Genomic DNA, 14,114 nt, shown 5'->3' with positions numbered 1-14,114 from the left:
TTCTTAACTATAGACAACAAACATGGCTACCGGAGGGGAGGTGGGTGGGGGATGGGTAAACTAGGTGATAGGGATTCAGGAGTGCACTCCCTGTGATGAGCATCATGTATTGCAAAGAAGTGTTGAATCACGATACCATTACCATTAGTTTCATTACCATGAAACTAATAATACATTGTGTATTAACTAACTAGAATTTAAATTAAAAAAAAAAAAGAAATGTCATTTAATAAATATTAAGCATCTCACAAGGGTAGCCAAGAATACAGAAGTCAATAAAGCACTGTGTTCTTTCCCTAAGACGTTTCTGTCTTACACAAGTGCACAAATGGCTGTAACACAAAAAAGAAATGATTTGGCATGGAAAGAAAATTACCTTGTGTTTTTTCCTCCAGGAAAGACTCATAAAGGATCATGGTTATTGTGTTCCCTTTGCCTTAATAAGCCTAAGTTATTTGGTATTTATGGAAAACTACTAGACTTATTTCATCAGACAGGTTCTGGAAAATGCCTGTAGATTTTTCCAAGAGGGTACTAGACAGTGTGGATGAATTCTGAGACACTTTGAACCTCCATTAACTGATTATATTGAACAACATCTCAAGAGTCACTATTTCGTGTTTGCTTTTCAATCTGACTTTAGAACACTACTATTCTCAGCCATAAGCCAGAACACAGAAGTTCTGCAGATGAGTTACTAGAGCGGAAAGCTTATTAGACCACTTGTCTTCCAAGGATCTTACACTGGGCAATAACAAAGTTAGAGAGGAAATGGCTTAATAATTTCAAGGTATTTCCCTACATGAATGTGCATAGTATCATAAGAAATTATAAGCAAGACACCAAATTATATACAGAGTAGATCAGAATTTTTTTTTTAAAGCAAAGGAAATAAAACCAATATTTTAATGAGTGCCATCTCATCAATGAGACTGTGGGTCATTTTATCTTAATATTTTCTCATTTACTTCAAAATTCTTTACAATGATCTATATTAATCCTATAATAGAAAAGGCCAATTAAAACATAAATCCCCCACCTGTCCCTCTGTTTCTATGGCATGTTGTTTACAACACAGTTCAGATTTAAAATTGGATACTTTAAGTTCCACTTAATTTCTGAAACTGCCTTCTTTCATATAATTTAGTTTCAAGGATTTTTAAACTAATCAGAAAAATGTGCTATAACATAGTGTCCTCGACCATCACAAACACCCTTGAACACTGCAGGTTTGCATCTCTGCAATAATTGGGCCAGATGTTATTCATCCGTATCTCTTACTGGCCTGTCACCAATTTTTAAATCCATAGGACATATCAATTAGCTCTTCTCTTTATTCACTGGGTGGCTGAGGCAATGTCAGGAAGATTTAGAGCAATTCTCCTGGCTCAGACAGTGAAAATTCTCTAACAGAATATTGTTTTCCCAAAGCATAAAAGTTCTTTCAATAGTGGAAACGCTCTACAATTGGCAGATTTAATTATCCTAGCATCTTAAATGAAGCAGGACGCTGAGCGAGAAAACAAGCACCATGATGAGCACCTTACAAGCTGTGGTTTCGCTACAGAGAGCACCATCACAGCTGACAGCTACACACAGCCACAGTCTGCAATGGCCACAGAGTTCCTAAATGGCCATGGCCTGTACTACACAGAACCCTGGAAGCAATGCAAGAATGCCAAATGAGCAGCACATGGCCAACTGGTCGATCACCCATTCAGTCATTTATTGAACAAGCATTTACCAGGTTAGGCCCTCGAGATTCAGAGGCCAAGAAGTCACCTTCCCTACCCTCATCCTCTAAATTCTAAAGGGAAGACATGACACCATGATAGTCAAAAGGTCAGCATAATTGAGAACTGTAGGGCTATCTACAATGGACAGGAATGGAGTCCTCTCCCAAGGAGAGGGAGCTGTCAGTTCTACATGGGCCAGTCAAGAAATGTTTCGTAGATGAGGCCACCTTTGAACTGAATCTTGACAAATGAGACGGTTCTTGCTTTCTGCAGAGCTGTGGTGATGATTCAATGAGATAAATATACATATAGCAACCAGCTCAGCACCAGGCACACAGGTGTTCAACCAGTGATAGTAATAGTAATGTTACCATCACTGTATCGGTATAATGGGTCACCAGTAAGATACCCTTAAGAAATAACAACTGAAGAAGCAAGTAAAGAAAATAATATCTAGGTTACATTCACAACTGATTGACAATAAATGGAATGATAAAAAGAGTCGTTAGTAGTTTTAGTTATAGTACAGGCAATGGAAACAATGCAAGATGACCAGATCCACACCGACAAAATTATGCAACTATACATGTCCTATACTTTTAAGAAAGCCTGGGTGAGGAAAGCAGAGAGGAGAAGGACTAATATTTACAAAGGACCTACCACAGGCCAAGCCAGGGCCTTTATATACATATTTTCTTTTTAAAAATTTATTATTTATTTGGGGGGTAAGGGGGCAGAGAAAGAGGGAGAGAATCTCCAGCAGACTCCCTGCTAATCATGGAGCCAAATGCGGGGCTTGATTACATGGCCCTGAGATCATGACCTGAGCTGAAATCAAGAGAGGGATGCTTAACCAACTGAGCCACCCAGGCGCCCCTGTGTATGTTCTTAATTAAGTATCCCACCAATATTATGAGGTATATATTATCATTGCCATTTTAAAGAGGAAATTGAAATTCAGAGAATGTTATTGACTTGTAAAAGGCCACACAGCTAACGAGTAAAAAATTCATAATTTTGATCTTATAAGCATTTTATCTCAAATTCCATGCTATTCTCATTATACTATGAAGTATTTTCATGTGAAAAGCCATATTTACAAAGGTTGATATGATTAGTCATTACTAAAGGATAATTTTGTTTTGTTTTTTGTTTTCTGTTTTTTTTTGTTTTTGTTTTGTTTTTTAAGTAGATTCCACACGCAACACAGGCCTGAACTCACGAGCCTGAGATCAAGACCTAGGCTGAGATCAAGAGCTGGACATTTAACCAACTAAGCCACCCAGGCACCCCAAAAGATCATTTCAAATAGTTCATTCCCTCAACACATTTAAAATACAACTTATTTTTCAAAAACAATTTACCCTGAGCTTTTCAGGTATAATAAATACTGATAATTCAGTACCTACCACAGTGCTGGGTTTTGTCATGTGGATTGTTTCATTTAATCCTTATGACAATTAATAAAGCAGTACTGTTATTATTCCCATTGTACAGGTGAGAAAACTGAGTATCAGAGACTTAACTCTTTCCAATGGAAGAATAGATTCCACTGTATCTAGGGGTAAAGGACAGACAACTAGGTGTTTGAAACTGTGTATAAAAACTAGTATTCTTCCTCTATATTATGTTACTTCACATATGCATGCTTAAATTACAGCATACCTAAGCAAATTTCCTCATTACAAATAGATTCTATATACAGAATTTTTCAACTTAAGTAATCAGTTAACTGGGAAACTAAGTTAATTTTCCATGCCTAAACAAGAAACTAGATCAAGAGAGATTTCTCAGACAGAAACCTGAGCACAAGCCCAGCTGACTTAATGACTCTTTATATCATTCCAGCATGCTCCCTGAGGGCATGGGAAACTCACCAGCCAAATCAGGACTACTGGCCTTCGTGAAGCAGAAGTCACTATTAGGAGACAATCCCAAACCCAGAGTCCTCTGAAAGTGCCCAAAGCACCGTCAGCATACTGGAGAGAGGGCTCAGGGAACACATCTTCAGTTCTAGAGTGGGACACAGGGGAACTCAGAATTCATTTTATAGCAAATCAGTATTCAATTTACAGAAAACTGACTTTTGCTGAGACTAAGCCTTAAAATATACATCACTGCAGGAACACACAATTAGTTACATTATCGGAGCTGCTTAGACTGGAACAAAAGGACTTAACTCTTCTCTATTTGAGGGAGTTAATATCTGTGTAAGGACAGGTGTAGCTTATAAATCCTAAATATCAACAGAAAGCACATAACCTAAAATAGCCCATTCAATCCCAGACATTTTAATTCTCTAAGTGAAGTATCATAATTACTCTTACGCTCCTTTTTCTTTGAAAACAGCTAAGATTTCCCATCAATTCAGAGCTCTAACAAATCACAAGGATGGTTTAGCATGTGCTCTGAGTTTTTGCAGGAAATTTTAATTTGATATTTTAAAATGTAAGCTGAATTATTTGTATCAACTGTGTGTTTAAACCAATTGCAAACAAAACTAAAAGGTGTTACATTCACTTTCACAACATAGATAATATACCAATCATATAGTAAAAAAAAAAAAATCTGTCGACCAAGAACGAAGGCTTTAATTATGCTTGAAGAAGTTAATTAGAGCTTTCACAGAAATTTTATTTTTTTAAAAAAAGGGAAAAAGCCACTACCACCAACGGCTACAGAGAATCTCATTTTCTAGTCCAACCAAATCCTGACACATCCTCAATTCCTTCCTTTCCACTCGAAAACGTCTGGCTTCCACATTTCCTAGGCTCATTCATTCCTATAGCCAAGGTAGATGCAGGAGCAACACGCACCATTTTGTTTTAAGGTGTAAGGAGAAGAAACATTCTAAGGTCTCCAAACTTAAGGCTGAACCAAATCAATCTTACTTCAGATTAGAAATAGGTATTCAAAACCAAGAGAGGAGACGTGCCTGGGTGGCCCCCTCGGTTAGGTGGCCAACTCCTGGCTTTGGATCAGGTCATGATATCAGCATCCTGGGATCAAGCCCCACATTGGGCTCTGCACTCAGCAGGGAGTCTGCTGGAGCTTCTCTTCCTCTCCCGTTCTCCCTCCCCCAACTCCTGCGCGTGCACATGCATATGCATGCGTGCCCTCTCTCTCTCAAACAAATAAATCTTAAAAAAAAAAAGGAAAAAATCAAAGACTACCTTGTGATATCTGATTGATAGATTCCTATTGATCAGATTACCATTTCCTGAATTCCAGTAAGCTCATATACCAGTTACTGAAAATAAACGGCTGCAATTATTATGACTCCTTTATAAGCATCTTTCCACCTTTGTGTTCATAATACACAAGGGGATTCAAGGATCAAAAGGCACAGAGAAGACAGTATAGTAACTGATTAACTTACTGACAGCCACTGGGATTTCCTTTACACAGCACTAGAGTCTGAAAGTTTGTGTCCCCCCGGAATCCATATAATGAGATCTAACCCATTAGGGTATAGTGTTAAGAGGTGGGGCCTTGGGGAGGTGATTAGGACATGTGGGCGAAGCTCTCAAGTATGGGATTGGTACCCTCTCAAAAGAGGGCCAAGGGCACCTTCACCCCTTCGGCCCTGTGAAGACACTGCGAAAGGCACTTTATATGAACCAGGAAGAGGGTTCTCACCAGACCAGGTCTGCTGGCACCTTGACATTGGACTCCAGCCTCCGGAACAGTGAGAAATACACTTTTGTTGTAGATAAGCCCTTTATCTATGGTACCTCGCTACAGCCACCCGGAGTTAAGGCAGTGGTAAAGATGTCTGTTCTCACAGGTTACCAGTCTAAACCAGTTTATGAGTACCTTCACTCTAGCTCAGTGACTCCCCATGTGTTCTCTATTGGGAAGACAACAAGCCGCTTGCTCACTCCAGCACGCTAGCAACGGGGGATTTTACAAAGCGCACGACCTACATGACATGTCTGTAAGATAAAAATGTAACATCTCCAGTGAGTTTCTCCTGGGCTACTAATGGATGCTACTATTTTGTATGGATCTGCAATACCGAGGGTAGATAGCATGGGTGTGTGCATACCTTTTCTACTTAAAGAGCAACTCAGTTTATCATTGCTCTATTTCAGTGCAGAAGGGGTGGTCATTGGGCAGCGCCTTATCTGTGATTTTGACGGTATAAATTGCCTGCTTCGGCACTGGCTATTCTAAGACTTGCTGTTGTTTATATTTCTAAGCAAGGATTCAGTAATCACAGATTTAGAAGACTGAACAGCTCAAGACAGCCAGATTAGCTGTTCCAAAAAAGGAGTCAGGAGATGTATGACTGTATCTTTTGTAGCAAATTTTGTACCTTTTGGGTTGATTTCAATCACTAAATAGTCATACCCTAAACGACCTCTGTGAGTAGCTGCTTGGCCTGGTGAGTGAATAACCCACAGAAAATTCCCACCTTCCAATGCCTGGACTGAGGCAAGAGGAAAAGATCCTCATACCCTGCAAAAGCTCCCTTCAAATATGGAGAAAAGAAATGTGATTAGAACCGTCAGCTAGAAAATGCCCTCTTTCCTTCTTTGGGGGCCCTTGATTGAGGCCCAGATAAATAATGCATCACTGAAATGAAGACAAGGCAAGCATTTCCTTGACCTCCCAGCGGTGCTGGCAAAAGTGCCTGATCACAGGGTGAGCAGAGCCCCCCTGAAAGGTGTGAGGAGGAGGAAGAGGCAAGTTCACAGCAACCATTTACTGAAGCTTCAGTGCCCCTGAATAAAGGACAGAGTTGAAATGATTAGAAAGGGTCTGCGCACCAGCACCAGCAGGCTGCTTATGAGCCTCAACGGTCAGCTGGGGAAACTGCAGCTTCCTATAAAATGTTCTCTACATGGTGCAGTATTTCCAATATGTTGATTTCCTTATCTGGGCCTAAAAACCTCAACAACAACAACAACAAAAGCACTGTATAATGAACTCTTGGTTAAGGCCTAAAGCACACCCAAAGGCAACTGAGCAAGGGGGTCAAGTGGTAGGAGGAGCACGTGAGAAGGGCCTGTGGTCTCTGCCTTCCAGCGCCCATCCCTGGGTGGCTGATGCAACAGCAGGCACGTGCTCTCACTGTTCATTTGTCACTGTTCTGTTGTCAAAGAGCCCAGAGTCACGAGTCTCCATCCCACGGATACAACCACAACCTGCCTGAAGGCGATCTGAAAAGCCATCCCTGCCCCATACATCGCTTGCTCTCTACACATTTATTCAACGCACTCAACCTATTAATTTTTAAGCAGTTCTATTTCCTCAATACAAAAAAGAAAATTACCTTTAAAAGCTTTACTGGGCACTGGATTTCCCATAGCGCTTTTGGAGTTGATACAAGAGTTGTTACACGATCCAAACAAAAAAGAGGTGAGAGGAGTGATCTTAAGGATAACATCCTGCTGACAGCACACAGACCCTGACGCCACCATGGGCAGCGTGAAATGGCAGAGGCATGGGCTGCCAGTCCACCAAGTGGCTCATTCTCAGAGGCCTATCAAGCCTTGGTCTCTGCCAAGGCTGTCAAAGCGCTCTACTCTAACAAACCTCTCGTGGGGGCGGATTTCCCTTATGAGCAGAAATGATTCTAAAGACTCCAGGCGTCCAGGAGGAAGCATCTTTGCTCCTACTGGGAACCCAAGCAAAAAGTCTTTATATTCTTTCCACTCTATCTTCCTCTGCAGCTTTTCACCACTCCTGCTATGAAGAGAACAGACCGAGGAAATGCCACAACAGCAAATCGAATGCTACACACACACACACACACACACACACACACACACCCCTCTGAATAAAACCATCAGCAGAATGACCGCAGGAAAATAATACCAAGCAGAAAACTTTCAGATGATAGTCCCTGGACAAATCACTCACTTGAAAATTCTTTCTCAGTACACGCATATTACATGCACATCTCTTTAGTGTTTTAATATAATCTTCTGTGGTACAGTGGTTAAGAGCATAATCTCTGGAGACAGACAGGTTCAAATTCCAACTCTGCCATTTACAACTGTGTGGTCTTGGACATTTTTTTTTTAATAATAAGTTCTGTGCCTTAGCATCCTCCTCTGTTAAATGGGGATTGGAATCAACTGTTACGAGGATTAAGCATGTTAATACATGCAAAACATTTAGAATAATGCAAATAAAGCTACGATCATTATTATTATAGTTCAAAATTGCTTTCACATGTATTATGATAGTTGTCCCCACAAGCACTCTATGAAACAGAAGTGATCATTTTATCTATGTTTTATTGATAAGTATGAGGCTCAGTGAAGTGATTTGCTGAAAACATAAATAATCTGGCCAAACCAAGATTTGAATTGTGGTCTTTTGGCATTAAACCTTAGATTCTTTTCCATTACATTGTATTATTTACATGTAAACAATAGCAAAAGCATCTATTATAAAATAGAAACACTAGATTAAACTCCTAAAAAGAAGAAAGCGATTGAGAACATCATCGGACCTAGTTTAGGAATTCATTCTTGGAATAAACAAATGATGAGCTGATGGCAGAACTTAGCTAATGTAGCTAAAGCTTGTTTTTAGGTTCAGTGCATAGTACTTTGGAACCCCCAAAATTCTGAAGCAAGGGGAGAAGAGGAAGGTATATCACTTTATATTCGTTGTTGTATATTTTACTTTTTGTGAAAATAGGTAAGCTGTCATCTTGAGAAACTCCAATATACAAAAATGCAGAACTACAAGATGGTTGAGTGACTCCTTACAAAAGGAACCACCAAAGGGCTCAGATATTTAAATGTGAGCCCTGCTCTCTTACGTTGCTGTAATTCACAAGCTAGCAATGGACTTTTTGATCAATGACATTCAGGCTACGCCCGCTTAGATCTAGAAGACTGGGAATTTCATCCCTCAGAATTCTTCTTCACATGACACTTAGACGAGACAAGTTTTATGAGACAAGCAGAAGACTGGTGAATATAAATGAACAACTGGCAGATATTCCTTCTTTCCTAATGAATTTTGTAATTTAGAGCATTTGAATGGCTCCCTAGGGGAGGAATTCTTTCATGACTAACACTCTTTCTAGTAATTGCATCTATTTCTAATTCATAAAATTTGAATGCTTGTTAGCCTTCAAGAACTTGTCTTCTATTTAATAGAGATTAATCTTTTATTTTTTAAAGATTAATCTTCTAATTTATGAATCTAGTATTGATTTTTAATATGTACTCTACATACAAATTATCCCTCAAAATAACTTTTAAAAACCATGCGGACAGATGCACATTGAAAACTAAATTTCAAGCAAAGATAGTACACTAAAAATTATCATCTTAAACAAAAAGACGCATAAACTCTGGAAGACCAGCAACTTGCACTCTACATATATCAGTATGTATCAGTGATATCTATATATCTATACATATATCTATATATCATATATCTATATATCATATATATAGATAGATAGATACACACACACACCCCCACTATCAGGGTTCTGTCAAACCTTTATAAAAGTCCACACAAGACTTCCCTTTAAGTTCACCTGAGCAACTTAAATGTGAGCAACTCACATTTAAATGTTCTCTCATCCAAGTCAACCAATGACCATTCCATAGCTAAAGAAACCCACCCCTTTACTATTAATTCTAAAACTATGTTTTCAGTACAAGAGGTATAATATTCTAGAAATATGCCTCTTAAAGCCATTCAGATGGAAATATTTCAGTCTTTTGATATGTACTGTAAAATCTATAAAATTTAAATCTCTCTAGTGAACATTACTGAGACATAAAGTATTATTTAAACCAAAGAAAGGAAATTAGATTTTTCTCTAATGGTCAGAGTTTACGTCTCAGTCATGCTTAAGGCTATAAGACATTACTACATGAAAAAACTGAAAACAGAAGGCAAAGAAGCACCTTTATGTTAAGTAATTAATAACTGAAAAAACAGAAATCTGTGAGTAATCATTTAAGCTTCAGAGATAGGTATTTCGCTTTATTCCTATGTTAATCCTGTCTACCTCTATCCTCGGTCTGGATGGAGATCAACAGCTATGTATCTGTTAAGCACGTGACCCAACTTCCTCAACTTCAGCAAAATGCTTGTTTCACATTCCCTCCCCCACCCAACCCCCCGTGCCACACAGATCCCCCAACTCCCTGGTTCTTTCCTGCAAAGTCGAAGTCGTACCATGACACCCCTCTTACCTGTTTCCCGTCCAGGGTGTACAGGCGTTTCACCACTCCCGAGTCCAGCTTGATGGCATCGGTGATGTCAGTGAGAACCTGCTCAAAGGAATGAGCGGTTTTCTTGTTCAGCAGAATCCTGACAGCTTTCCGTGGCTTCACCCCACTTCGGATGATGGTGACAAGCTTGGGCCGGATGAAATCCTTATTCTCCCGCACCTCTGATGGGCTCCCTTTGGCAGTGGCCAGTGAGGACACTGCCCGGGAAGCCGAGGTGGTCTTGACATTCACGGACCAGTTGGGATTCACGTTCTTGGTGTACTCTAGTTTCTTGAAGGGCTCTATTGACCCACACACATAGCTCTCTCCTAAGGAAGACAGAAATATATTTTATTTTTTTTAAATTTATTTATTTGACAGAGATCATAAGTAGGCAGAGAGGCAGGTGGGGGGGGGTGGGTAAGCAGGATCCCCACTGAGCAGAGACCCCCCTCACACAACGCAGGGCTCAATCCCAGGACCCTGAGATCATGACCTGAGCGGAAGGCAGAGGTTTAACCCACTGAGCCATTCAGGCACCCCGGAAGAGAGAAATATATTTAAATTTACACTAAGGTGAACTCATTTCCTTTTTCCTAGTCTAATTTTTCCTTTTCTACCAGAAGTGAGAGTAAGTTTTGACTTTCTAAATAATGGAAGCATAATTAACAGTTAATGAAAAGAATGATTTTTTTTTTTTTACTTCTAATCTGGCTCTGTCACACCAGATTGATACCCTAGAGGGGGAAAAATCATCATTCTTCCCTTTCTTCATTTACCGACTGCTTTTTCTGACAGAAATACAGATACTGAATAGACATCAGGAATAAAATTGAATTTAAAAAAGAAAGTATTCTTTGGGATTTGAGGCTATTTATATTTGCAGGAAACTTCAAAATTAGAAGTACCTACATTTAGGAATAATGTAAATAACACAATTTGAAAACTTAAAGTGGATCAGAAAACAGCTCCTTAGAATAGTTCTGTAATTCACTGTATGGTGATAGATGGGAGCTACAGTTGTGCTAAGCACAGCATGACAAAGGTATAGAGAAGCTCAATCACTATGTCGTACACCTGGAAGTAATGTAACAGTGTGTGTCAATTATACTCAAATTTAAAAATTTTTAAAAAGCTATGTAATTTATAATTTTGATGGGAATGTGTGCTGAACATTTTGTAAATTCAAGTAAAATTCCAATAACAAGCGAAAGTTCTGTCACCAGCTAGACCCTGAGATCTCACCTTTGCTGCTCACCTGCTCGGACCCACCAACCTCTGTCCCACATTCCTCCTTAAGTACTACTTTCCAGCTTATCCCTTAAACAGGCAAAAGCCCCAAGGAGCACAGCAGCCCCTGAAGGAAACAAAAACTGCCCCTCAAGCAATAATGGGTGTTTGCCAGGAGAGCCACCCAAACCCAAACCACCCAGACCAGTTAGAGTTTAATCACTAAATCAGCCACCCCCCACCAAGATGGACAATGCTGTGACCCACAGTTACCTTTACCTCATTGCAATGCTAAAAATCACACCCAGGAGGTGGAGACTTAACATGCAAATGAAACATAAGATGTTTGAAGCAGCATTGTCTGTCCACTGGGCCTGAGCTCCCCATTCCCAGGATTTCCGGTCCTACACACTTAAACAGTGTCCTTTCAAGCTGTTGTTCGGGGAGTCAGTCCGACACCTTAGTAGTAACTGTGTGTCCCTTCAGCGGCAGCTGCCTGTGCTTTTATTTATTATTTTTATTAACATATAATGTATTATTAGCCCCAGGGGTACAGGTCTGTGAATCACCAGGTTTACACACTTCACAGCACTCACCATAGCCCATACCCTCCCCAATGTCCATAACCCCACCACCCTCTCCCTACCCCCCTCTCCTAGCAACCCTCAGTTTGTTTTGTGAGATTAAGAGTCCCTTATGGTTTGTCTCCCTCCTGATCCCATCTTGTTTCATTTATTCTTTTCCTACCCCCCAAACCCTCCACGTCGCATCTCCACTTCCTCATATCAGAGAGATCATATGATAGTTGTCTTTCTCCGATTGACTTACTTCAATAAGCATAATACCCTCTGGTTCCATCTACGTCATCGCAAATGGCAAGATTTCATTTCTTTTGATCTGCCTGTGCTTTTAAAACACTGGGTCTGGCCTCGTTTCTACTGTTGGTGGGTCCAAGGACCCGCATCCCGTAACAACCACACTGCCTTTCCTCCCATCTACGCAGGGCCAAGGAGTGATCCGCATACACTAAGAAGCCAATTCATGTTCGTTTACAGATAAAAAGTTCTGAGAATGGTTAACTTATAAACTCTAGCTTCAGAAACTGACTCTAAAATAAATGTAATTACATAAAATGAATAAGGTTCGAGGATCTAATGAATAACATGGTGACTATATACTGTGGTATAACTTAAATTTCCTGAGAGTAGAACTTAAATGTTTTCTCAAAAAAAAGAAAAAAGATAAATAAATAATAAATAATAGATGTGTTAATTAACTTGGTGGAGGGAATCTTTCACAACATATACATATATCAAATCATCACGAGGTAGGCTTTAAATATCTTAACAGTTTTGTCAGTTATACTCCAGTAAAGCTGGGGTAAAAAAAAAAAAAAAGGAAGAAAGAAATTAATTAAATTAGATTTTATTAAAAATGGCTCCTTAACACAGAATTGTTTAATGAAAATGCTCTATTAAGTAGATGTGGCTCACACAAAAAAGAAAGTAACACACGTACCAAGTGATGATAAATCATAAAATGAATGACTATATATATTTCTTTTTTCATAGAGTTAAGTCAGTGCATTTTGAAGTTAAAGATTTTATAATGGCTTTTTTTTGTGTTAGTCTTTATAACAGGGAGTAGTTAAAATGCTAAAAAGCTTTCATAATTGCAGGTAAAGTGACCTAGGACTAATCCTACACTGTCCATTTACTTTTATCTAAATCCTTGTCCTATTTTTAAATTAATAGTGCAAGCATCCAAAGCCACAGTATCCACATAAAAATAATTGAACCAAGGTTTCAAAAATAAGAAAGCATTGTTATACGTGTTATCAAACATTACTCTGCAAGTGCTTTTGGAATACATTCTAGTGGGTATTTATAGATCATGTGTCACTAGAAGTTGTACAAATAGTAAATTCAGCAAACCCCTTCTCTATTCACCTAGCAGATTATTACTGGTCCCAACTATGCTTTTCTCAAGATGTATGTAGATATCAAAAACATATGCATGGGGGTCCCAACGACAGTGGTGCTTCTGAGGCTTTGTGAAGAGACTGGGGGAATGTTCTGGTGGGAAGAGAAATGGAAGTCTGAGCTCTGGCCTCTCCAAGCATACGACCTTGGGCAAGTCCCTTAGTCTTCTCAGTGGTATTTTACCTGTATATCTGATGAAGCCTATTTCAGTGGAGACTCATCTCACCCTGTTTTTGTAAAGATCAAATTGGATGACAGAGGTCAGAGTAATCTCAAATACAAAACTTTTACACAAATGGAAAACCCCCTATAAGGCTGCATTACCCTGATTGTACAGTAAGCCTGAAAGGAAAATTAAATAACAAAATTACTAGAAATCAGTGAGCAGGTCCTACATTATACGGTGTTAATTGTTTCTAGCTAGTTTCCAGCAGACGTCACCTTGGGTCCATCTCAATATGAGGGTGCCCCAAATGGTCCTCAACAAGGCACACAGCCCAAAATAGAGCAGGCAAAACCCGTCTGTCAGAATTCTGTGCTAATCGGGGATATGCAATTGTCTGATTATTTGTAAGTTTATTTCCTAAGCTAATGACTAATATCAAAACAAAGTGAGTGGTTTACACTCCAACAACAACAAAAAAACTTTTTAACTTTAAAAAATATATAACTAGGAAAGCGAGGAATTTTAAAGTACTCACATTAACAATGTGGAGTGGGTTTGTTAAAAAAGAAAATTAACACTTTTTTTTACATCTTCCTAAAGAACATTGAAAAAATTTTGAAGCATGACACCTTTGAGAAGGTAATGCTGATTTGGTTCTAGCAACAACAACTGGAAGAAACATGTGTCAAATCTGTGCTGTCCCTTAGTGTCTCCTCTGCCTGGCTTACCAGATTCAAAGACTGCAAAGGAATCTTGGGGAAGGGTGTGAGATCCAATAAAGAATGATACTGTGCCACAAGGA

The 14,114-nt window shown here is 39.3% G+C and overlaps 1 protein-coding gene across 1 annotated transcript in view; it reads right to left on the bottom strand.

The window, feature by feature from the left end:
• The window catches only part of DCLK1 (doublecortin like kinase 1), a gene marked incomplete at both ends in the record, with an annotated part of 337,256 nt that overhangs the window by 304,325 nt on the left and 18,817 nt on the right, over window positions 1-14,114 (bottom strand). Inside the window, one exon of the mRNA XM_080799560.1 lies at window positions 9,917-10,263. Coding sequence (XP_080655686.1) covers window positions 9,917-10,263 — 347 coding nt within the window. The remainder of the gene's footprint in view (window positions 1-9,916; window positions 10,264-14,114) is intronic.

Source organism: Martes martes (genome assembly GCF_963455335.1).
Source record: "Martes martes genome assembly, chromosome: 3".
NCBI classification, from domain to species: domain Eukaryota; kingdom Metazoa; phylum Chordata; class Mammalia; order Carnivora; family Mustelidae; genus Martes; species Martes martes.
Note: the sequence above shows the minus strand (reverse complement) of the source record. Positions and strands in the feature narration are given on the sequence as shown.